General features: G+C 34.2%; 1 protein-coding gene across 1 annotated transcript; it reads left to right on the plus strand.

Annotated features, from left to right (window-relative positions):
• Positions 1 to 111: 111 nt before the first annotated feature.
• LOC128180703 (WD repeat-containing protein 11-like) lies at positions 112 to 21,710 on the plus strand. Its single transcript, XM_052848831.1, is given in 27 exon segments — positions 112 to 246; positions 501 to 699; positions 838 to 1,011; positions 1,623 to 1,724; positions 2,094 to 2,205; positions 2,648 to 2,828; positions 3,265 to 3,388; positions 4,305 to 4,492; positions 4,974 to 5,247; positions 5,574 to 5,658; positions 6,273 to 6,379; positions 8,238 to 8,310; positions 9,544 to 9,801; positions 10,573 to 10,699; positions 12,064 to 12,170; positions 12,330 to 12,450; positions 12,732 to 12,900; positions 13,188 to 13,356; positions 13,719 to 13,784; positions 14,456 to 14,540; positions 15,821 to 16,015; positions 16,729 to 16,895; positions 17,858 to 17,952; positions 18,264 to 18,361; positions 18,808 to 18,888; positions 20,433 to 20,577; positions 20,904 to 21,710. Coding segments are annotated over 27 exon segments (3,780 nt in total). The 3' UTR covers positions 21,047 to 21,710.
• The last annotated feature ends 5,391 nt before the right edge of the window (positions 21,711 to 27,101 follow it).

The following is a 27,101-nucleotide window of genomic DNA, read 5'->3' on the forward strand; positions in this document are numbered from 1 at the left end:
TTTAGATTCCAATGCAAACAATAACAATCCCCTGAGAAATAAAACTTAATTTTCTGTGGGGCTTAAGTTTTTTTTATTAATATAACAAATAATTCTCCGCCCCTTATTACCATGGATGCGACCTATGACCTCAGAAGTCAGTCAGACGGAATGAGAGTGACGCGACACAGCCGAGTATCCAGCATGGCTTGTTGTCCCGTGTCAGAGAAATCCGTGGGGCTGGTGGTGTCAGAAAGATGTATTGTTGTATTGTGTCCTGGGATTTGATGGGATTTGATGCTTCAGCTAGCATATTGAACATACAGTGCTTTGTTACCGATTAATCAGTTAGAGAGAAAGACTGACAGTGTGCTCAATTTTAAGTTTGTTAATTTACATATTTATGTAAATTAACTTTAACAGTATATATCAAAAGTTCATAATAAAAAGTACAATCCACATGTAATAGAGGTATAGAGATAAAGAGTATTGTATAGCAGTCACAAATTTATAAATTTTAGCTGTCTGTTGAATGCTTGAGTTTTATTTTGGATTTCATTTTATAGGTGAAGTGGGCAAAGGAAAACTATCACCACGATTTGGGCAATCCGTACTCCCTTCGACTGGCCTCCGGGGACTCCAACGGGGTAATTATAGTGTGGGACGTGTCGGCGGGAGTGGCTAAAGCTGAGTTCTCGGAAGGAACAAAACCAATACAAGGTGAAAGACAAAACCTCTTTTTCAGCAGACTTCATTTGTTCCAAAAAATGTATGTTATACATGTATTGATTTCTATAATTTAAAAGTTACAATTCCATGAATGACCTTGACCTGACCTTGAAGTTTTGACTTGTTCAGACTTGGAGTGGTTGACCTATCAGGATGCCTCCCATGACCTTTTGGTGGCTCTTCATCCTCCGTATTCTCTGGTTCTCTGGAACGCGGACACAGGAACCAAACTCTTGAAGAAGTCCTACACCGAGCCTCTTCTCTCGTTCTCCTTTGATCCTTTCAACTCCAAAAAAGTTGCATGTAAGGCCATGCACGGGCAACAAAATTAATGTTTTGGTTTTCTGGCATTACTACTTGCTGACATATTAATTTATTTATTTTATTACCATAAAGAAGGGACACTTCTAAGTATTTTCAAATATTGAAAACTGAGTTGTTCCCCTTTAAAGATATTAACGGTACATGTACTATATATATAAGAATAAAATACCTGTCTGTGACATTATAATTTGCAATTTCTGCCTTGAAAAACAAGTAAGAGATAACAATTTTTAACTTCAACTTTTTTCACAGACCGACTATAGGACGTACTGCTTTATTTACAAGGAGCTGCTTAGGAAAAGGAGTTTGTGATTCATATATATAGAAATTACTTTTTTATGACTGTACATGTACATGTACATATTAATTTGGTGGATAAAATTCAAAAATGTTTATTGTATTAAATAATTTCTATTTTGTTACATTGTATAAGAAAAGTATATTATTATATAATAATATCCTCCATATAAGGTTTTTTTTTCAAGTAAACCACAGGCTCTTAAAAAGTCTTTTTGATAAAAGATTTTTATGAAACATGCTATTAATTCACATTATATGTACAAATTAATATAGAATTATTTTTCGTTCAGTCCTTGGTTCAGATTGCATTGTGTTCATCGATGACTTCTCGGTCACCAAGACCCCCTCCAGCAATGGCAAAAAGTTCTTCATTTCTAGTCCCTCCAGTTCAGGTAAATTATGAGTATAATTTACCTTCTTCAAATACTGTACACAGGGAAATATTCGTCCCTCTTTTATTTTTGCCCCTTTTGCCCTTGTTGTCAACAAAATTTAAATTCGTTGTATGCAAATGTAAAGGGCAAAAAAAAAAACTCTGGGAAAAAATAACCTTGCATGTATATACAGTTCTGTGAATTTTAAATCAAACTTCAGAAATTGATATCTGTGTTAAAAAAAAACCCAGAGAGAAGTATTCCTCTGTTTAACTATATTTCTAGGATGTCTACTTTGAAAAAATGTACATACAGAGAAGCAATGTACCATTGTGTTTATTCTTCTTCAAGATTGATTAATATAAATGATTGATATTTTCATGGCAGCAACAAACTTAAAAACAGATGGATCTACTAGTAGCATTGAAAAAAAGGCTGCATCTAAAAACCTGGCAGAGAGAATGAGTAAAATTCTGGTAGGAGAGGGAACCAGTAAAAAGTGAGAACCAGAACTTTTATCATGCATTAATAACAATAAAGATTTTCACTAGTCTTTACTTTTATCATGCATGTATATATTCACACAGTGCACATCATTTTATAGAATATACTTGCTATGATTTATGAAATCAATGTCTAAATGACTTTTCATTTTGTACCACGAAATTCAATATTTTCTTTTGCCTACGAGCTGTATTGATTACTACTTAGAGAATAAGGAATTATTCTTTGAGTATTATGAGGTGATAATATTGGTTGGGGCATGATCACGCTCTGACCAAAATTATTTACCCGGTACTTAACTTGGCTGTTTTTCTTTTCGTACCTGGAACTAGATAAGTTATATCAGAACGTTACTTAACTGTAAAGCATTTCTTTTTTTTACAATGAGAGATCCACTGTAAGTTACACCAGACAAACACTATATCTTTTTGTACTAGGAGCACTAAGGAAGACTCCGACCAGGTGATGCTGAACGACTGTATCCAGCTGTTGTACCACCAGTCCTGTCGCCACCACTTGGTGCTAGTGTACACCAGGGAGATACTAATCCTGGACCTGGAGATTAACCAGACCGTTGGGATAATCCCCATAGAGAGGGCCGGCTCACCCTTTGTGCAGGTCAGAGGGAAAATCATCTCACTGAAACACACTGACAGTGACTGAAAACGCTAAATAACCTTACTGTTGAGGGACAGTAAGGGAGGTCAAAGTGTCTGAACTTGTGCCCAATCCTGATTATTGGTCCACAAAAAATTAAAAATGTATTTTAATACAATAAAAATATGTTCAAATTGACAGATATTTTATTACCAGTACCTATTTCAAAATAAGATTTTTTTTTTATTTATTCAGTTATGGATTGATATCCATGCAAATGTATTGATTTGTTTATTTTCAACTCATTTTCTGGTTGGAATTAATGTTTAATTCTGTTCATTTTATAATGATTTAGGTATAAGATTTAATGCTGTGGGAGGGAAGATAGCCAGCATTTATTTACTGTAATGAAAACAGAAAAATATGAACCATTGTTCCATGATATTTCTGTCCACAGGTTGTATCCTTCAGACAGCGAGATGTCTTGTTGTGTCTGCATGAGAACGGGAGTGTGTCGGCCAGGATCCGTAGAAAGACCAACGCCATCACAACCCCAGCCTCGGAGGGACATGGGGCATTTGGTGGGTCAATTATTTTGAATATGTGATGACATTTCTGATTCTTGTTTTATTTCCAGTAATCAAGGCACAATAGCACAAGTTATGTTGGCAGGTCATTAAATATGATATAAATTTCTTATGATATACTTGATTTGGTCATTGTATGGGGTTTTTTTTTCGCGCAATATTTAAAAATCTGATCTGCTTCTTGTATCTCTGAGATGTATATACCAGAGTGTGATATTGTTCTCTAGTGATTTTACTTGGCTATGTTGGGATGAGAATTTTATTAAGTTTTCAGACACCAGTAGCTGTCACATTTATTAATTTAATTGTAATATTGAAAGGGGGATTTTAGTTAAAAACTTTTTTAAAAATTGCAATTCTTGCAATATAATTAAAGAATGAATATTGTTGATTCCTTTTTTAAGCAAGTACTATATTCTCCGATTCTGTTGATATGTATCAAATTGCAAGAATAGAAAATTGCAAATGATGAACTTTTATAATTGTAATTTATTCTTCAGAACTGTCAGTAAAATCAAAGGAAGAATTTAAATTTCACAGAGGATGCTTTTCAGTGTTTTATGGATATTAAATTAATTTGTCACATCTACCGGTACTGTGAATTCATCAATGTTCATTGAATTCAGCTCTAATTTTCATGGATTCCTTGTTAAGTTGATCAACAAAATTAAATGTTCATTGAAGTGCAATTTCCAATAACCTATTGTATTGATAGAATCATTGTCCTGGAATTTACATATCCTTGAAACTGTACTTTTCATTAAATCAAGGAAAATTGATGTTCATGAATATTGATGGTACTACAGTTTATAGAATTCTGCTGTATCTTCCCATAATATTTATAATTTGTAACGTGATAAATTAAAATTTAGTTTTTTTGGCCTGAACATTTTGTAAATTAATAAAACAGATGATTCCCCGCCCCCTATTTCCATGGATGTGACCTATGACCTCAGATGTCAGTCAGACGGAATGAGGGTGACGCGACACAGCCGAGTATCCAGCATGGCTTGTTGTCCCATGTCAGAAAAATCTGTGGGGTTGGTGGTGACGGACAGCCGCATTGTATTCTGGGATATGATGCTTCTGAGCGGCGGAGTGAGTGAAACCATTCTACATGTATTTCTTGTGTTCAAAGTCAGCTAGGGTTTCTTTTAAATAATCTTTTGATAAGACACTTCCCCCCACCCCCCCCCCCCAAAAAAAAAAACAACCAAAAAACCCCAAACCAAAAACAAAACAAAAGTGAAATCAGCAATTATGGATACTTAAATTAACCCTACATCTATGCCTCAAGTTTGATTGGCCATGAACAAGATGGAAAAACATTTGAATTTCGTCAGATTTAATATTTTCATCAGATTTTGAGATTTTTTTAACTGAGTGTTGACTTTGTGGAACTTTTGATTTAGATCTGTGAATTAATACTTTAGGAAAACATCTCCGAGTGTAAATTTCCTGCTATAAAGCATACAGAAACATCAAGACATAGATTAGAAGTTGAGCTAAAATATAAATAATATAAATTAAACCTATAAATGAGAATGTTTATGATATACATGTACAACTGACATTACAGATTGACTCTGAGCCTGGACCAGCTTCTGATAAGAAATTAAAGTTCCCCGTGGTATCTGATGTTCCTCCTCCCAAAATCTCACTCTCTGATATGATTGGTCAACTGCCTGTGGTAAATCCAGACCACCCCTCAGTGCTGAAAGGTCGTGCGGCGGCCCTGAAGTTTGTGATCACTGGTCTCCTGAACGGAGTGGTGTCCCCTGTTACTTGTCTACGCATGTGTCCCCCACTCACCACTAAGAACTGGAGTGTGTACGAACCACTCATTGCTGTCGGTATGTAGTACATACTTAGAGTTAGAGCACAGATCATATACATGTTTCTTCTGTGAATCAGTTTCACTGTAGTTTCAGTATGTACTGAGATATATGTTGGTCAATATTTTTGCTTATACCGTGATTTTTTTAATACTAAATCACCTTTAATTCACATGAGAGAAATATTTGCAAGATTTGCAGGAGCCTCTTAAGCTTATAAACTTCAATAATTAATGTTCCTACCTATACAATGTATGAGTTTATTCTAAATTTAGTTATCATGCATTTGTTATAGTTTAATAGAACTGATACATGTGTATGACTTTGGTTGTTTTCATTATTAGGTAGTTCTACAGGAGTTGTACAGATCATCAACATTTCCAGTGGGCTGATTGTAAAGGAGTACAGTGTTCACACAGGGACTGTCAGGTCTGTCCATATGTCCATCTTTCTGTCTATGTGCCTGTCCATTTGTCTGTCCGTATGCCCATTACAAGCATAAGTCCATCCATCCATCTTTCTGTCTGTCTGTTTGTCCATTATAAGTCCGTCTGTCCATTTGTACTTACGAATGTGGTGCCCACAGTAAACAGACAAGAAATTAACACAAGTGCTAAATATACCAACAGAAAAATTCATAATGATTTTTTGTACCAAGACTTCATTCCCCACAATGTACAGATAGCAAAAATCCCAGAATGTACCCTGTGTTCGTCCGTACGTCTGTCCATCTGTCTCTGACCATCCATCTTTCTGTCTGTCTGTTTGTCCATTATAAGTCAGTCTGTCTGTCTGTCCATCTGTAGCAGTCACTTGAGGCATCTTCAACAGAGCAAGCGCTCACGAGTGCTCTCCAAAATTCCCTATACCCGCAACAGAAAATCTGGTGAGCACTCACGAGCGCTCTCTCTGAAGAACAAGCCTCAGTATATTGTTCAGTATACAACAGTTCTATTATATTTAGATAGAAATACATATTACAAAAGCTGTAGAGATTGTGAGAGACGTTGGTTATAGTTAACAGATATTTGTGGTTTTTACAGAGGGATAGAGTGGTGCAGTCTGAAGTCCTTCCTGTCCTACTCCTACCCATCAGCAGGGACCAGTGGTCTGGTCAAGAACGATCTCATGTACGTCGACCTGTCTACCGGTGAGTGTCTATCTATTCCTGAATAATCTCAACTATTCTAGTAGACCTGTCTACTGGATAGGGTCTACCTATTCCTCAATAACCCATCTATTCCAGTAGATCTTTTTACTGGTAAGTGTCTATCTATTCCTCAACATTCTAATGTACCTGTCTACCATTGAGTGTCTATCAATTCCTCAGTATTCTAGTAGACATGACTTCCAGTGGGTGTTTATCTATTCCTCAATAACCCCATCTATTCCAGTAGACATGTCTACTGGTTAGCGCCTATCTATTCCTCAATAACCCCATCTATTCCAGTAGACCTGTCTACTGGTAAGTGCCTTCCTAATCCTCATAAACCCCATCTATTCCAGTAGACCTGTCTACTGGTAAGCGCCTACCTAATCCTCAATAACCCCATCTATTCCACTAGACCTGTCTACTGGTAAGCACCTATCTATTCCTCAATAACCCCATCTATTCCAGTAGACCTGTCTACTGTTGAGTGTCTACCTAATCCTCAATAACCCCATCTATTCCAGTAGAACTGTCTACTGGTAAGTGCCTATCTATTCCCCAAAAACCCCATCTATTCCAGTAGACCTGTCTACTGGTAAGCACCTATCTATTCCTCAATAACCCCATCTATTCCAGTAGACCTGTCTACTGTTGAGTGTCTACCTAATCCTCAATAACCCCATCTATTCCAGTAGAACTGTCTACTGGTAAGTGCCTATCTATTCCCCAAAAACCCCATCTATTCCAGTAGACATGTCTACTGGTAAGTGCCTATCTATTCCTCAATAACCCCATCTATTCCAGTAGACCTGTCTACTGTTGAGTGTCTACCTAATCCTCAATAACCCCATCTATTCCAGTAGAACTGTCTACTGGTAAGTGCCTATCTATTCCCCAAAAACCCCATCTATTCCAGTAGACCTGTCTACTTTTGAGTGCCTACCTAATCCTCAGTAACCCCATCTATTCTAGTAGACCTGTCTACTGGAAAGCGCCTATCTGTTCCTCAATTACCCCATCTATTCCAGTAGACCTGTCTACTTTTGAGTGTCTACCTAATCCTCAATAACCCCATCTATTCTAGTAGACCTGTCTACTTTTGAGTGTCTACCTAATCCTCAATAACCCCATCTATTCCAGTAGACCTGTCTACTTTTGAGTGTCTACCTAATCCTCAATAACCCCATCTATTCCAGTAGACATGTCTACTGGTAAGTGCCTACCTAATCCTCAATAACCCCATCTATTCCACTAGACCTGTCTACTGGTAAGTGCCTATCTATTCCTCAATAACCCCATCTATTCCAGTAGACATGTCTACTGGTAAGTTCCTACCTAATCCTCAATAACCCCATCTATTCCAGTAGACATGTCTACTGGTAAGTGCCTATCTATTCCTCAATAACCCCATCTATTCCAGTAGACATGTCTACTGGTAAGTGCCTACCTAATCCTCAGTAACCCCATCTATTCTAGTAGACCTGTCTACTGGAAAGCGCCTATCTGTTCCTCAATTACCCCATCTATTCCACTAGACCTGTCTACTGGTAAGCGCCTACCTAATCCTCAATAACCCCATATATTCCACTAGACCTGTCTACTGGTAAGCACCTATCTATTCCTCAGTAATCCCATCTATTCCAGTAAACTAGTCTACTCGAAAACTAACCTATTATTCATCAAAAACCCCATCCCCTTCCTTTCTGCCATAACAACTATTCAAAATATTCTTTATCTAGGAAGGTCTATTATGTAGTTGAATAATTTTTTTGTAGAATACAGGGTATCATGACTACATAATCAATTTGTTTTTTTTTAAAATAGACAGTTCAAATCCATTTTATAATTGTATTTACAGGAAAAGTGAAGCCAGTGAGGGCCAATAGAGACCAGGAGTCCCCCATAGAAATTCTGAGGGTGTCCTGTCTCAAGTAAGGCCAACATGATCTGCTGGGAATTGATATGAGTAAAATTATGTAGATTTGAGAGTTACATGTATATCTCTGAATTTTTACATGTACAAGTAAATGAACGTGACCTGATAATAGGACACATCATCAGTGAGGGTCATGTAATTTTCAAAGTTATGCCAACAAATTTTTAAGCTACAAATGTACATGTTAAATACTTTCATTGATTATTTCTAGATAATATTCTAACAAAAATTGTGAATAACAATAATTGTGGATTTTCTCACATGCAAATAAAAGTTTATTTACCTTAATTCAGATATTGTGAATCCATAGATTAACACTGTCATTCCTTCTATACACATTTTAAGGAGTCTCGGGGGAGAATGTTTCAAACATACGATTTCCTTTAATATTTTTACAGTGAAATGCCAACTTATGAGAAAACTATGTGCAAAATATAAAGTAAATTGACCAGATAGTTTATCTGTTTACCGCGCTCAAATTTTGGTCGTATGTCCGATTCATCACCGACATTCTATATAGGATTACCGTATATAGGAAAATGAGGATTTTCATTTTCAATTTTATATTTAAAAAATTACAAACATACGATTTTCTTGTAATTTTCAGCGATGAAAGGTTAACGTATAAGTAAACTTTTTTCCAAATTAAAACAAAATTGACTGGATGGTTTTTATGCTATCCGCCCTCATAGTTTGATCCTATAAACGTGCAGTGCCAGCCATTTTACATATAGAAATGTATATAAAAAAAAGGATGTATACGAATCAAATTCAATTTTTTTGTAATAGAAGAAAAATACCTTTCCACTCACACAGAACGTAGAAGGATCGCGTGGATCGCATGTATGTTTTTATTTTGCAAATTATAGTTTTGATTTTAATTATTGACGCTGCAATAGAAAGTACAAGACGTTTATTTTTGTCAATTGTTACGTCAGAGTATCAACTGACGTCATCGTAAGACGTTGATTCCGACGACAATAACCTCGACTTTGAAGAAGCGGCGAGATGATTAAACTACTTCTGAGCTTATTCTAACGATTCTTTTTACTAAATATAATTTTTTGATAAGTCATTTTTTTAACATAAAAACGTTACATGATAACCTGTATATTTGAACATTTTACTTTACATTTGCGTTTTACGACAGTAATGCGCAATACCCTGCGCAGAGGGCGCAAAATTTTAAACCCGCTACTGACCTTAAATAGCTGCTATTGTTTTACAGACAGTACTTTATAGTGGGCTTCAAGGACAAGCCCTTGGAACTGTGGGACCTCCAGACACTGACCATGCTGAGGGAGACAGGGAAGTCCCTGCCCCACCCCACAGCTCTGGAGTGGTCCCCCTCACACAGCCTGAAGTCCCTGAAGAAAAAGATGATGAGCCACGGGAGTGAGAAAGAAGGAGGTCAGCAGGCGTCGACAGGGGTGGGCGGAGACTCGATGGGCGTGTCCACTACGTCACTCACAGAGCCCAGTGAGAGGTGAGGGGTCACACTGGAAGAGATTCCGCAAATCTTTGAATTAATCCCGACACAATTTTATCTATTTTTACAAAAATGTCCTTGCATTCTGCTGTAAATAATATTTCAAAAATAAATGATATAAAAAGAAATAATTTTGAAAGTATACATGCAGTTGACAATTTAACCCTCTAAGTAGAATTGTTGTTTATTAATACTTTTGACCTTATTAAACATAAGGAATGAATATCCTTGTAAACTTACAACAAGCAACCCTGGCTTGCAGATTTTAAAATCTCACTTGTATTTTTAGACAGTCTGAACTATATAAAATAATTAAAAAATAGATAGGAGCTTACAATTTATATTCTAGCGATTTTATACAAAACAGGAAAGTTGCGGAATTAAGTACTAACATAAAATAAGAAATTTCCTGTAATGAATTTCCAGTAATGGAAAACTGCATTGTGATAAATTTTATTTTACCTCTCTTTCATATGATTTACTTTCTTCCCCTGCTTTCTCTTTTGGCAGAATGATAAAGTATTTAATATACTACCTGCAGTGAGATTAACTTTTTTCTCTCTCTCTTTCTCCCTGCAATGTGGTCAAATTCTTTTCTCTTTCTCTCTGTAGTGTAATAATTTTTTTCAATTCTCTTTCTTCAGTGTGATTAACTGTTCTCTCTGTCTTTGTCTGCAGTTTGATTAACTGTTTTGTCTGTCTGTCTGTCTGTCTCTCTCTCTCTCTCTCTCTTGTGTGATTAATTGTTCCCTTTCTCTCTGTCTGCAGTGAGTCCAAAGTGAACCAGAAGCTGATGGTCAAGGAACACTTTGTGTACACTGACCCCGAGGGCACACTCTATCACTTCGTGGTGGAGGGCTCAGGATTCTCTGACGCCAGTCGCGTTCCTCCTGAGGTAAGCATTGACCCACATCAAGTCTAAAAATTCATTTTGATTGTGCTCTACATGTATGCTAACATGGATTTCACTGTGTGTTGATAGTTGCTTATCATTATATAACTTAGCACAGCGTCAAAAGTTAATTATTGATAATAAGTATTTTTATCGTAACACCCCCACCCCCCAAACCATTTTGTTTTGTCTGATTATTTATAAGTTTAATTTTGCAGAAAAGCAGCATTAACACTGATTTTTCAAAAATGGGAAATTCAGAGTTAATAATTATTTGTTCATTGAAAAATTCCTCTCTTTATGCTATATTTATGATACATCTTGATAAATGTCCACCTAAGGAAAAAGGGGGTTATTGACATCTATTGATTTCATCTACATGCATTTATAATTTTTTGAATTCCATATCCCATTGTACTGTATTAAAATGTGATGACTTTTTTGTTAACATGTGCACCATTTTCAGGCTAATTCTCCATCCTTATCAACTTATGTGGTAGGACCCTATAATAAAATATAAAATCCACAATATCACTATTTCTTATTTCATCTACATACAGTATGTACATGTAGTGTACACCTTTAATTACATTTAATTCATGTACATTTATAAACTGTTTATATAGTTCTCAATGTCAGACTCAAATTTTAAGATAAATGACAATTTGTTTTCATGTATTAATTGTTAATCACTTTTTATATGCGTGAACTTTAATTGCATGATATTTCTTGAGAGTTTCTTCTCGCCAAAATAAAAGATTTGAATTTCACAGTTTTTATACAGAGTTTATCTTAAGGTGGAATAACACATCATCACAAAATGGCTAACTGCTGATCGAAACGACATTTCGTTTTATTAAAAGGATTTTATGGACAAAAAAAAGTAACTTACTCCATAGTCGAGAGGGTAAAGTGTCGGACTTGTGATCCGTACATCCCAAGTTTGAATCCCGCAGGGGCTTTTGTTGTTACTTACTGGAATGATCGTTTTAGATAATTATTCATTTTTTATCCCCAAACTGCAAATGTTTTGCTTATTTGACATTTGTACAGTTTATTTATAAATATATCTTTCATTATCAAAAAATGTCCTGTTAATTTGAGGGACTTTTTCCAGGTGTGTTATTCCACCTTACAGTTTGAGTTTGTTTGTGGGATATTATTTTTATATGGTTATCATGTTTTACCTGCTAATTGTTTTCTTAACACAGTCACTGCAATTTATGGATAATGAATACTAACCCTTTGAAAAGAGATTGATATAGTGTAATTAACATTATGACCGTCACTAAATTATGTGTTTTATTCAAACCTGTTATTATCTTTTAATACATGTACCTAATTTGGGGGTATTTTCCTGTTATTAGTCTGGAATGGGGACCATTACATGGATTGCCTGGAAAGGAGACTTCATTTTATTCGGCGATGGTGAGGGACAGTTATCTGTCTGGGATCTTAAAAACAAAACGCAGAGGTAAAAATCACCCTGTCAACAAATCCACTTTCTTTGTTCATCTTTTATTCCGTCATTTCACTCACTTTCAAACAGTAAGTTTTTTTCTCACAAGTTGTGTTGTCAATTGAATTGTAATATATATCATTATCCAATTCATTTTTGTGGTTGCTTTAACAGGACTATGGCCACAAGGCGTGGTTGGATCAAGAAGATCCGCTTCGCCCCGGGGCGAGGCAATATGAAGTTCTTTATCTTGTACATAGATGGATTTGATATCTGGGACTTAAAAGATGGAAAGGTGAAACTGAAAATAGTGCTTAGTTTTGATAAGAACAAATGTTGATAAGTATTAAATAGGTTTGGCAAAGTTTACTTGATTCAGAAATCTTTGGATATACCTGTACTTAAATGTACACAAATATTATATACTGGTACATGTACATGTAATGTATCTCATGAGGAACATTTGAATATATAACATTAATATAGGCTAACAGAGTTTGGTCATACATGTACTAATTAAATGTATAATTTTTGTAAGGTAAAATAAATGTAAATCAGATTCTTGACAATAAATAGGCTGAGCTACTGAGTTCCATGAAGAGTCCACGTGACGTTGCCAAGGTGGTGGATGCCGATTGGACTGGATCTGACCGGCCGGTACTGGCCACCGCGGAGGGCTGTATACAGGTGTTTGACCTGACCCTCAAGTCATGCTCCTGTACTATAGAGGACCGCGAGTTTCCAGGTAACAGCCACACCTGTTGGAGTAATCTTGAAAATAAGTATACTTTAGCATGTACTGTGGAACCATTTAAAACTGTCAAAAATAAATGAAAGGAGCAATTTACGAATGAAAATCTTCTAGAATGTATAATAAGCCTCCACATAACTGGAGAACTTCTTATGACTATGTATCCTTTTCATTTTTTACCTATTAAACTTAATATAAATATTTAAGACATCAAACCTATCACTTTATATAATTCCTCTTAGCCTTTGTTGGAGTTAAGTTTTTGGTGTATGTCTTGGCAGATGAAGTAGCCAATCCCTACATTCTGTCCCCCAAGGGGTCACTGATGATGAAGTATCACCTCCAGAACCAGCCCTGGAATCAAGAGTACTCCCCCAAACTGGAGGGGCTGAGAGAGGAGGAACAGAATCTCCAGACAACACTCAACAGACAGATAGATCTTCTGGACAGGTAAAAGTCACACCTGTGTAAAGGTCCTTGACAGGTAAATGTCACACCTGTGTAAGGTCTACAACAAACAGATTGATGTCCCGCACAGGTAAATATCACACCTGTATGAGGTACACAACAGACAGATTTCCTGGACAGGTAAATGTCACACCTTTTTAAGGTACACAACAGATTATGTCCTGAACAGGTGAATGTCACACATATGTAGGTATACAACAGACAGATTTATCTCATTTTCAGTTAATCAGTGCCTGTAAATTTTATTTTTTACAAGGATAATTTGGTATTACATTATTTACAGTGATATTTTCAATTGGTATTTCATTATTTACAGTGATGATTTGGTATTTCATTATTTACAGTGATATTTTGGATTACCTTCCATGCTGCAGGTTTGGAGTAGCAGAAAGATGTGTAATGCTTGCCAAGTAAGACATGATGAATTCAAAACAAGTATTATGATTACATGTAATAAAAAATTACATGTAAAAAAAATAGTCGATACTGTAAATTGGAGTCATTTCATCATGGAAACTATAGATGTAATAATTTCAGTTTGTTATACTTTCATGTTAAATACTGAAATCTGATTGGTTTAGAAGCAGTTAATAATTTTTTCTATTACCCTCAGCATTAGCAACGCACTTAGCAACGGGTAACATTAAAAATTGTTACATGCGCCAAAATTATGCGCGTACGGTTCGCCGTAGAATTCAAGTTATTCCTGTGTAAAAGCAGTTAAGTTTTCTTTAAAATTAAGACATTCAGTACATGTGTATAACAAAATAAATAGTGCCTGTTTGGGAGGATAACAGTTGAAATTGACACCCCTCGAAAACCATTGTCAACCTCCGCTTCGCGTCGGTTGACAATGGTTTTCTCGGGGTGTCAATTTCAACTGTTACCCTCCCAAACAGGCACTATTTATATAATAAATCTGATTGAATGGTTTTCAAATTGGGTTTTACGGCCAATTAGGGGTTACAGCTCAAAATTTTGCTCTTGAAGGCTTGTGAATGTACTTAATTGTATTTTGATACGATTATTTAAAAAACTGAATATTTGTTAATTTGTATGATCATTATCCTTTCACTGACAGGTTATTTGGGGATGAATCAGATTTCTTGTTTTGGACTGTGGCCTTGTATTATCTAAGAGCAGTCAAATGGAGCCCAAAATCTCAGGTATGACTTGATTCTTCCTGGGTCCTTCCCAACAAATCGGCAAACAAACCACATTCCAAAGGGTTGAATTCATTCTATTCAAGTGGTACAAATCAGCAGAAAATTGCTTGATTTTGATAGATATCATAATGGATAAGTAGTATTTAAGTACTGGTATAATAGGCAAAATAATGTGCAATTTTGGATAAAAAAATTACATTTTAAAAAATTTTAATTCAGTTAACATGAACAAAAGCTCCTGGTGTATTCGATCTCATGATCTGCGGTTAATAAGCCCAATACTTTAACCACTGAGCTTGGACGATATACAACCCAAATGAACGATATACTGACAGTAAAACTCGTATAGTACGAACACGGATATAGCGAATTTTCGGATGTAGCTAACGTTTTTGGAATCCCCGGTAAAAATCTTAACAACTCTTTGCAAAATATTACGGTTATAACAAAATCGGATATAACGAATTTACGGATATAGCGAACTGATTTTGAGTCCCGTAGAGATGAAATATAACGAAATTTGACACCTTCATAACGAATTTCTTTATAGTTTAAAAAAGTAAGCTCTACCAAATTAAAAAGAATTTGAAAGAATTTATTTTCATAGAATTTTTTTCAAGTCATAATTCGATTATTAAAGGTATCAGAGTAATGAATTTTTATTTTAAGCCTCATTTAGCGAAATTTGTAGTCTGGTGAAAGAAAACATGTATATATAGTGAATTCGCTATAGATAATACATGTATTACGAATTCCCTATATGATATAACGAATTACGGATATAACGACGTAATTTCATTGGACCCTAGGAATTCGCTATAACCGAGTTTTACTGTAAACAGTTTAACAAAACATTTAAATCTCCATCTTGTGACGTAGTGTCTTAAAAGTATAAATGTAGGTGTAGTGAGGTACCTTAATTAAGATGGATGAATGGTGGTGGCCACTTTTAGACCATATAAGTCTCCTTTAGAAGGAGAGCTTTTTTAATAAATAAGTTTGAGGTAAAGAAAAACCAGATGAATTGTGCTGAAAAACAATGAAAAAGTGTATAACATTTAAACCAAACAAATGCAGGTTGATAGAGTTTGGATGTAAGTTATTATACATGTTATAATGGCCAACATGTATGATTCAGAATTATCTCCTTAGCCTAATCAAATTATGTGTTACTCTCTGAATTTGAATCTCAAAGCCAATCAAATTATGTATTACTCCCTGAGTTTAAAATGAAGCTAACTTTGATACAGTACTACTGAGTGGTTACTGATTTTGTTCAGGGAGACAAGGATTTACTGCTGGGACCAGAGAAGGACAAGTTTGTCCCTCCCACACCCTCCTACAAGGAGACCAATGACCTTGTGATGCTTGACAGTCCCGACGAGGGGGAGGGGTCAGAGCAGGGGGCGTGGTCCCTCCTAGACTTGCCATTGGAGAGATACTTTGACACAATTTGTGACAATGACAGCTTTAAGGTCTGTATTAAGATCAGATGTCAAAGTCAACTGAGTATCTATGTAACGTATTTATGGTAATCTCTGTGATGATCTAATTTCCGCTTTTTGTTCGCAATCTTTTTTTAAATAGCAAATTTTTGAATATGCAGAAATTATATCCTGTATTATTTTCTATCACAAAATTTTGAAATTGCAAAAAATGACTGACGCAAATTAAAAATGTTACATATTTCCCCTTTTGGCAAATTATGTGTCATGTAAAAAAACCCTGGATAAACGGTAACAACTACATGTCTGGGAAAGTGAAGTGACTGAGTGGTTGCAATTTAATTTGACTTGTGTTGATATTTTTGTATTAAGCACATCAGTAGTTGATCTTTTTTTAAAATTTCACAATTTTTAATCATGTTTACCAGTAAATTTCTTTTAAATGTATTTCTTACTTTAAGAGAAACTTTTCACATATTTTCAGCTTTATCAGTTCTTATAAATGAATGTCGAACTTTTAGAGAAACGTATTACCTATTTTCAGCTGTATCAGTTCTTTTAAATGTAATATGTTAAACTTTAAGAGAAACTTTTTACCTATTTTCAGCTGTATCGGTTCTTTTAAATGTACCGTATGTCAAACTTTATTTTTAGAGAAATTTTTCACCTATTTACAGCTGTATTCAATTTGGTTCTTTTAAATGTATGACTTACTTTAAGTGAAATTTTTTACCTATTTTCAGCTGTATCAGTTGGACCGTGTAGCTCTTCACGACAGTAAAAGGGTAACATATGAACACACCAAGAAATGTGCTGAGAATTACATCATGTTACGCGAGACGGACCGAGCTGTACAGTTACTGCTGGAGACAGAGCCCGAGAATGATACCTACTACACCGACTGTCTCAGGTAAGAGACCGAGATATAATCCAACAAACTACACAAACTGTCTCAGGTAAATGACCGAGATATAATCCAACGATGATACTACACGGACTGTCTCAGGTACATGTAAATGACCGAGATATAATCCAACAATGATATTACACCAACTGTCTCAGGTAAGTGACCGAGATATAATCCAACAGTGATATCGCACTGACTGTCTCAGATAAATGACCGAGATATAATCCAACAAACTACACAAACTGTCTCAAGTAAAAGACCGAGATGTAATCCAACAATACTAAACCGACTGTCTCAGGTAAATGACCAAGTTATATAATTCAACAATGATACTTCACTGACTGTCTCATGTAAATGACTGAGATATAATCCAACAATGATACTACACCCACACTGTCTCAGGTAAATGACCGAGATATAATCTAACAATGATCTTACACTGACTGTCTCAGGTAAATGACCGAGATATAATCCCACAATGATCTTACAGCGACTGTCTCTGGTAAATGTCCAAATTACATGTATAACCAAATAATGCTGATACAAGACAGTACATGGTCCTTGTCTCGAGTATATGACTGAGATATAACTTGATACATGTAATGATATTACGGTACAAGGAATGTGTTCCAGGTAATTGACCAAGATATAATCCTTTCATGATACTTCATGGACTAGCTGTCACAGATAATTGACTAGCTGTCACAGATAATTGACTAGCTGTCACAGATAATTGACTAAGATATTTGAAACAACAGAGATAGAAAGTTGGATACAAATATCACAAACTTGAGACTGTTTTGGATAGATGACATGAAGATGCTTCAACTGTCTTGGGTAAATGATTGAGATATAAGTTAAATTTGAACTAATATATGTATGCAACACAAATGTCATAAATAAATAAAGTATGATATTTCAATATATCTGATGGTTCTGTACAAGAATATAAACATTTATTGTAGAGCTTGCCTGGTGGCCAGCATTAGATCTTCTGGTGTCTCACAAAGCACTATTAAACTGGTGGCCACCAACTTGATTGCTAACGGAAAAATCAAGGGTAGGTTTTTAAATACATGTACATTTATTGTTTATCACAAACAATTCAGATACATGTAATGTTTATTCAATGAAAGGCAACAGATGTACATGTTGATAAGATCAAAGGCCTGTTCAGCAGAGCTGATGCTTAAATTGTGTGCACTTGCCTAAGTTTGTGTTGTAAAGATGTGGCATTGTGGCCAGCACTTAGTTGCAAGCACCTGCTTCAGATCTGTTTAACAGGCCTTTGATTTTGTGACACTGCTAGCCTCCAATCATGATTTCTATGAGATGGTGATACATAATGATTGCCTCTGTCTGTATCCACAGAGGGGGTACAGCTGCTTTGCCTGATTGACAAAGGAATGGACGCCTGTCGATATCTCCAGACCTATGGGGCATGGGACCAGGCCGTCTGGCTGGCTAAGGTATATAACCATACTACATATTTATACCTATATCTGCCATGTGGAGGACATTATTCAGTGTACACTGTAATTCAAGATGGGACTTGTGATGTTTTGTTGTTCTTGTTTGTAATGAGCACATTAATGCATGTAATTACAAAACAGTCATGAAATTTGCATTTTGTTAGAAGAAATTTTGAAAAAAATAATCTTCATTCTCAGAAAAATTTAATAGATGGAACTGTATGTCATGTATTAAATTTTTATTTGAAATCAAGACAGAAGAATATATTTTTGAGGATAAAAAGTCTTTTGAAAATTCTAATAGAAGTTACCGGTATTTGCATGTGTCAATAGGATGCAATACATATGCATGCATTTTTCATGTAGATATAAATTTATGTACAATAATTGTTTTGAATAAAGTGTCTTTAAACGTGTCTAGCTTTGATAACTATAAATTGTAGGCTACTCTAACTGAAACTGACTGCTGTGAGGTGATGAAAAGATGGGTGGATCACTTATGTGGAACACAGGTCAACCAAAAAGTAAGTCAGGCTCAAGTGTCCTCAAGTGTCAGCTAGAAATATGTTTAAGATTCATTTGACCAAAAAATAAGTCTGACTCAAGTGTCAACTAGAAAGCAGGTAAATAAAAAAGAGCCCATTCAAACAAAAGACCAAATTAGATTCGATCCTAAACTAGAAAGCAAGGAATTGAGCATTAGAAAACTAATTCAACCTGAAATTAAGTGATGCTCAAGTGTCAACAAGAAAGCAGGTGCCATGGTCTTAGAATAAGTGATTTAACCAAAATGTAGGTAATACTATAAAAGTGTCCACTATAAAAAAGGACTTTACTAGAACCTTAAGAATTTTTTAAAGCAGTCTGTGATGCTTCAGTGACATTAGAAAACAAGTACCGGTACATATGCTAAAGATTTGAAATACCGGTAATATTATTTCAAACTAGTGAAGTTAAATATTAAAGACATTAGTTTTCATGTTCAAGATTCAGAGATGTGCATGATTGCATACATAACCATGTAATATTCATTTAAACGATAAAAAATGCTTTCTTTGGTAATTTTTTTCTGCAATGATCGCTACCTTCATTACCCGAATGAATCATCAAAGAAAGCATTTTATTGTTTATATTAACATCTTTCTTTTAGCCAGTTAATAAATTAATTATGAAAAGTAAGTAAAATTCACTAATTACTGTTAATGTACGTAAGTACGTTAACTAAAAGAAACAGCCAAATCGTCTCCTGTGAGACCTTGGGTCTGACGTCGTCATGATTATTTCGTGCAGTTCGTGATTTTTCCTAGGTAGTTGTAGGTCTCGACCAATCGATAAACTGGGCGTGTCAAGTTTGGTCCTGTCACTTTCTTGTCAGGTTCAGCCGCTGTAGATTTCCACCAATCAATAAACAGGGCGTGTAGATTTCAATCTGGCTGTTTCAATAGTGCTATGAATTAACTATATGTTTCCGTAAGAAATAGAGGGTATGATACTTGGTAGATGTAAATATATATCTGTGAATTTCAAGAAGCACATGCAGTTCATTTATTTTACTTAAGTTTTATCTATTTTTGTAAATTTTTATTGACAAATTTTAAGTCAATCCATCAATTGCAATATCACATATTTTATGTGCATTTGTGATCAAAATAAAAGCTGATCACAGAGAATAAAACAATTAAAATTTAACTGATATTTCATCTTTCATCAATGTTTTAATAGAAATGTTAGTTTAGAGATTTTGTGAATATGTAATTAATAGATTGTAATGTGTGTCTATTAGGCTAGACTTGTAATTTGAATCAAGTTTCATTCTAAATCAATGAAATTACACTCACTTTGATAATAAAAGCCAATTTTTCGTTTATTCAACTCAAAAAATTTTAAATATATTTTCAAAAAATAGTTAGGACAACAAAAAGAAGAGAAAGAAATAGTGTAGACTCAATTACCATATATTTAACACTGAAATACCCCCGTTATTCTTGAGGTTATGTAGTATTTACATGATTAATCACTCACTGACAGTGAACAATCAAGAAAATGGTTGCTTGTTTATGATTTTCAGAGCAAGGCCCTGCTAGTGATGCTGTCTCTGGGCCAGTTTTCTAAGGTTCTGGAGATGTTGTACGGAATGCGTCAGTTTAACAGGGCAGCCTGCTTCACTGCAGCACTGGGGGAATTTGGACTCTTGGACCAAAGCCCAGATAATGGTAGGTATCAAAGCCAGAAAATGGCCTGACGTATCAAAGTCCGGATAATATTAATATGTATTTGAAAGCCCTGATGATATTTTGTATCATAGCCCTGATGATATTATGTATCAAAGCCCTTTTGATATTTTAGATGTATCAAATCACTGATAATTAATGGCTTGTGTGTTTTATGTATGATGGACTGTTCTGCATTCATTAAAAAGTGAGATAACTAAGAGGAAAGGGTGGGGGGCTTAATTATCAATCAAATTTAAGTTCTATTCAATGTAGTTTTACATTGAGCATGCATACAGTTATCTATTTCTATCTGTGTGTGTTTACAGTGTCACTGGTGGAGGCCGTTTACCTGGAATACGCCCGTCTACTGGCCAACCTAGGACTGAGGGCACCTGCCGAGTTCTACTGCCAGAAAGCCGGCGATAAGGGGAGGCAATTCAAAGAGGAAGTCCGCATTCTCTTTACCTGAATAATTATCATATCTGTGAATGATTGGAAAGACATGATGTGTATGAGTTTTCACAGAAGGAGAGTGAATGAAATGAGTGTACATGTGTTGACTGACAGAGATGGAGAGAATACTCTGTAAAGTGCAAACTGTAAGTGATGAAGAAATGAAATGATGGGATTTTATTTATGGTACATGTAAATGACTTTCTTGCTATGAACTTTAATTGCAGATAACACACTGTTATGGTATATTTGATTTACTTGTATTTAAAATTTATGAATTTATAGTTATACGTTTATTTACTTGATCATTTACGTAATGTTATTTATTCATTTTCATTACCATTTCTGTTTAAATTATCATTTGAAATAAATGATATTAGCTAGTGGCTATCTTAAATTACTGATATCATTGTATTGCTAATGATTTTGTAAGTTAATATACCTAGTTATAATATATTATAGAAACTGTAAGAATACTATATTTCTTTTGTTTTGTTTAGTTACATCTAACTTACTAAAGACCAGGGGAGGGCTTAATTATGTATTTAGTCAACATGATGAAAAAGCCGATATTTGAATATACATGTATAAGGTTAATATTATAGGAAATTTTTTTTAGTTTTGTTAGATTTAATTTATGCTTTATTTATCTATTTGATGAAGAATAAATGTTGAGCTTAAGTATATACAATACCAAGGTTGTTATTCCTTTGTCTAAGGCACATGATGCGGTTAGTCTGGTGGGAGTCTTTACTTTCTCCCGCTGATGATAAATTCTAAAACATTGAGAATTTAAAAAAAGTTTTAAAAATCTTCGTTTCATCATACATGTACACATTTAGTAACATTAATAAGACTGTGTATTGTTGTCAGCTGCACTCGTTGACCTCCGTTGTAAAATCCACACGCACCTGATGTTATATGTTTTTCTGATTAAAATAAAATTTTTAATTTATATATGAGATGTTGGCAAAAAAAATTCTTGATCTATCTGAGATAGGTAAAGTTAGCTACTAGTAACTGGCTACGAGAAGTAAGAAAACCTAGCTACTAGTAACTGGCTACGAGATAAAATCAAAGTTGGCTACTCGTAACTGGCTTTTAGTAACTGGCTTCGAGAAGTAAGAAAAGCTAGCTACTAGTAACTGGCTTCGAGATGAAAGAAACTTGGCTTCTAGTTACTTGTTACTGTTCATGTGAGAACACATACCTAGGATTTTTATTTGTGTTCTTAAGATGTACATTGCACTATATCACTGTCAATTGTCAATATATCTCAAGTAGCTGTATATATAAATTGAAGATATATGCCAGACTTGCTAATATCAACATTATGTCAAGTCATCCACATAATATTACGACACAATTACTCAGATATCCCTCTGTATGTAGTCAGCTACTTGTGAATTTTGTTACAAATATCCTTATATTTTGACGGTTTTGTCAATAAATTGCAAGTAGCTGTATATTTAAACTGAAGATATATGCCAGACATGCTATTATCAACATTCCTTCAAATCATCCACATAATATTACGACACAATTACTCAGATATCTTTTTTTGTGTAGTCAGCTACTTGTGCATTTTGTTACAAATATCGTTAATTTTTGGTGGTTTTGTCAATATATCACAAGTAGCTGTATATTTAAATTGAAGATATATGCCAGACATGCTATTATCAACATTCCTTCAAGTCATCCACATAATATTACGACACAATTACTCAGATATCCCTCTGTATGTAGTCAGCTACTTGAGATATATTGACAAAACAGCCAAAAAATAAAGATATTTGTAACAAAATGCACAAGTAGCTGATTACTTAAAGAGAGATATCTGAGTAATTGTGTCGTAATATTATGTGGATGACTTGACAGAATGTTGATATTAACATGTCTGGCATATATCTTCAATCTTAATATTCAACTACTTGAGATATATTGACAAAACAGCCAAAAAAATAAAGATATTTGTAACGAAATGCACAAGTAACTGACTACTTAAAGAGAGATATCTGAGTAATTGTGTCGTAATATTATGTGGATGACTTGACAGAATGTTGATATTAGCATGTCTGGCATATATCTTCAATCTATATATTCAGCTACTTGAGATATATTGACAAAACAGCCAAAAAATAAAGATATTTGTAACAAAATGCACAAGTAGCTGACTACTTAAAGAGAGATATCTGAGTAATTGTGTCGTAATATTATGTGGATGACTTGACAGAATGTTGATATTAGCATGTTTGGCATATATCTTCAATCTTTATATTCAGCTACTTGAGATATATTGACAAAACAGCCAAAAATAAAGATATTTGTAACGAAATGCACAAGTAACTGACTACAAACAGAGAGATATCTAAGTAATTGTGTCGTTATATTATGTGGATGACTTGACAGAATGTTGATATTAGCATGTCTGGCATATATCTTCAATCTATATATTCAGCTACTTGAGATATATTGACAAAACAGCCAAGAAATAAAGATATTTGTAACGAAATGCACAAGTAGCTGACTACATAAAGAGAGATATCTGAGTAATTGTGTCGTAATATTATGTAGATGACTTGACAGAATGTTGATATTAGCATGTCTGGCATATATCTTCAATCTATATATTCAGCTACTTGAGATATATTGACAAAACAGCCAACAATAAAGATATTTGTAACGAAATGCACAAGTAGCTGACTACATAGAGAGAGATATCTGAGTAATTGTGTCGTAATATTATGTGGATGACTTGACAGAATGTTGATGTTGATATTAGCATGTCTGGCATATATCTTCAATCTATATATTCAGCTACTTGAGATGTATTGACAAAACAGCCAAAAATAAAGATATTTGTAACGAAATGCACAAGTAGCTGACTACATAGAGAGAGTTATCAGAGTAATTGTGTCGTAATATTATGTGGATGACTTGGCAGAATGATGATATTAACATGTCTGGCATATATCTTCAATCTTAATATTCAACTACTTGAGATATATTGACAAAACAGCCAAAAAAATAAAGATATTTGTAACGAAATGCACAATTAACTGACTACTTAAAGAGAGATATCTGAGTAATTGTGTCGTAATATTATGTGGATGACTTGACAGAATGTTGATATTAACATGTCTGGCATATATCTTCAATCTTAATATTCAACTACTTGAGATATATTGATAAAAAAGCCAAAAAAATAAAGATATTTGTAACGAAATGCACAAGTAACTGACTACTTAAAGAGAGATATCTGAGTAATTGTGTCGTAATATTATGTGGATGACTTGACAGAATGTTGATATTAGCATGTCTGGCATATATCTTCAATCTATATATTCAGCTACTTGAGATATATTGACAAAACAGCCAAAAAATAAAGATATTTGTAACAAAATGCACAAGTAGCTGACTACTTAAAGAGAGATATCTAAGTAATTGTGTTGTAATATTATGTGGATGACTTGACAGAATGTTGATATTAGCATGTTTGGCATATATCTTTAATCTATATATTCAGCTACTTGAGATATATTGACAAAACAGCCAAAAAATAAAGATATTTGTAACAAAATGCACAAGTAGCTGACTACATAAAGAGAGATATCTGAGTAATTGTGTCGTAATTTTATGTGGATGACTTGACGGAATGTTGATATTAGCATAGCTGGCATATATCTTCAATCTATATATTCAGCTACTTGAGATATATTGACAAAACAGCCAAAAAATAAAGATATTTGTAACGAAATGCACAAGTAGCTGACTACATAGAGAAAGATATCTGAGTAATTGTGTAATCATATTATGTGGATGACTTGACAGAATGTTGATATTAGCATGTCTGGCATATATCTTCAATCTTTATATTCAGCTACTTGAGATATATTGACAAAACCGCCAACAATAAAAATATTTGTAACGAAATGCACAAGTAGCTGACTACATAAAGAGAGATATCTGAGTAATTGTGTCGTAATATTATTTGGATGACTTGACAGAATGTTGATATTAGCATGTCTGGCATATATCTTCAATCTATATATTCAGCTACTTGAGATATATATTGACAAAACAGCCAAAAATAAAGATATTTGTAACGAAATGCACAAGTAACTGACTACAAAGAGAGAGATATCTAAGTAATTGTGTCGTAATATTATGTGGATGACTTGACAGAATGTTGATATTAGCATGTCTGGCATATATCTTCAATCTATATATTCAGCTACTTGAGATATATTGACAAAACAGCCAAGAAATAAAGATATTTGTAACAAAATGCACAAGTAGCTGACTACATAAAGAGAGATATCTGAGTAATTGTGTCGTAATATTATGTGGATGACTTGACAGAATGTTGATATTAGCATGTCTGGCATATATCTTCAATCTATATATTCAGCTAGTTGAGATATATTGACAAAACAGCCAACAATAAAGATATTTGTAACGAAATGCACAAGTAGCTGACTACATAGAGAGAGATATCTGAGTAATTGTGTCGTAATATTATGTGGATGACTTGACAGAATGTTGATGTTGATATTAGCATGTCTGGCATATATCTTCAATCTATATATTCAGCTACTTGAGATGTATTGACAAAACAGCCAAAAATAAAGATATTTGTAACGAAATGCACAAGTAGCTGACTACATAGAGAGATATATCTGAGTAATTGTGTCGTAATATTATTTGGATGACTTGACAGAATGTTGATATTAGCATGTCTGGCATATATCTTCAATCTTAATATTCAGCTATTTGAGATATATTGACAAAACAGCCAAAAATAAAGATATTTGTAACGAAATGCACAAGTAACTGACTACAAAGAGAGAGATATCTAAGTAATTGTGTCGTTATATTATGTGGATGACTTGACAGAATGTTGATATTAGCATGTCTGGCATATATCTTCAATCTATATATTCAGCTACTTGAGATATATTGACAAAACAGCCAAAAAATAAAGATATTTGTAACAAAATGCACAAGTAGCTGACTACATTAAGAGAGATATCTGAGTAATTGTTTCGTAGTTTTATGTGGATGACTTGACAGAATGTTGATATTAGCATAGCTGGCATATATCTTCAATCTATATATTCAGCTACTTGAGATATATTGACAAAACAGCCAAAAAATAAAAATATTTGTAACGAAATGCACAAGTAGCTGACTAAATAGAGAGAGATATCTGAGTAATTGTGTGATCATATTATGTGGATGACTTGACAGAATGTTGATATTAGCATGTCTGGCATATATCTTCAATCTTTATATTCAGCTACTTGAGATATATTGACAAAACCGCCAACAATAAAAATATTTGTAACGAAATGCACAAGTAGCTGACTACATAAAGAGAGATATCTGAGTAATTGTGTCGTAATATTATTTGGATGATTGACAGAATGTTGATATTAGCATGTCTGGCATATATCTTCAATCTATATATTCAGCTACTTGAGATATATATTGACAAAACAGCCAAAAATAAAGATATTTGTAACGAAATGCACAAGTAACTGACTACAAAGAGAGAGATATCTAAGTAATTGTGTCGTAATATTATGTGAATGACTTGACAGAATGTTGATATTAGCATGTCTGGCATATATCTTCAATCTATATATTCAGCTACTTGAGATATATTGACAAAACAGCCAAGAAATAAAGATATTTGTAACAAAATGCACAAGTAGCTGACTACATAAAGAGAGATATCTGAGTAATTGTGTCGTAATATTATGTGGATGACTTGACAGAATGTTGATATTAGCATGTCTGGCATATATCTTCAATCTATATATTCAGCTAGTTGAGATATATTGACAAAACAGCCAACAATAAAGATATTTGTAACGAAATGCACAAGTAGCTGACTACATAGAGAGAGATATCTGAGTAATTGTGTCGTAATATTATGTGGATGACTTGACAGAATGTTGATGTTGATATTAGCATGTCTGGCATATATCTTCAATCTATATATTCAGCTACTTGAGATGTATTGACAAAACAGCCAACAATAAAGATATTTGTAACGAAATGCACAA

Source organism: Crassostrea angulata, chromosome 4 (genome assembly GCF_025612915.1).
Source record: "Crassostrea angulata isolate pt1a10 chromosome 4, ASM2561291v2, whole genome shotgun sequence".
Classification (NCBI taxonomy): domain Eukaryota; kingdom Metazoa; phylum Mollusca; class Bivalvia; order Ostreida; family Ostreidae; genus Magallana; species Magallana angulata.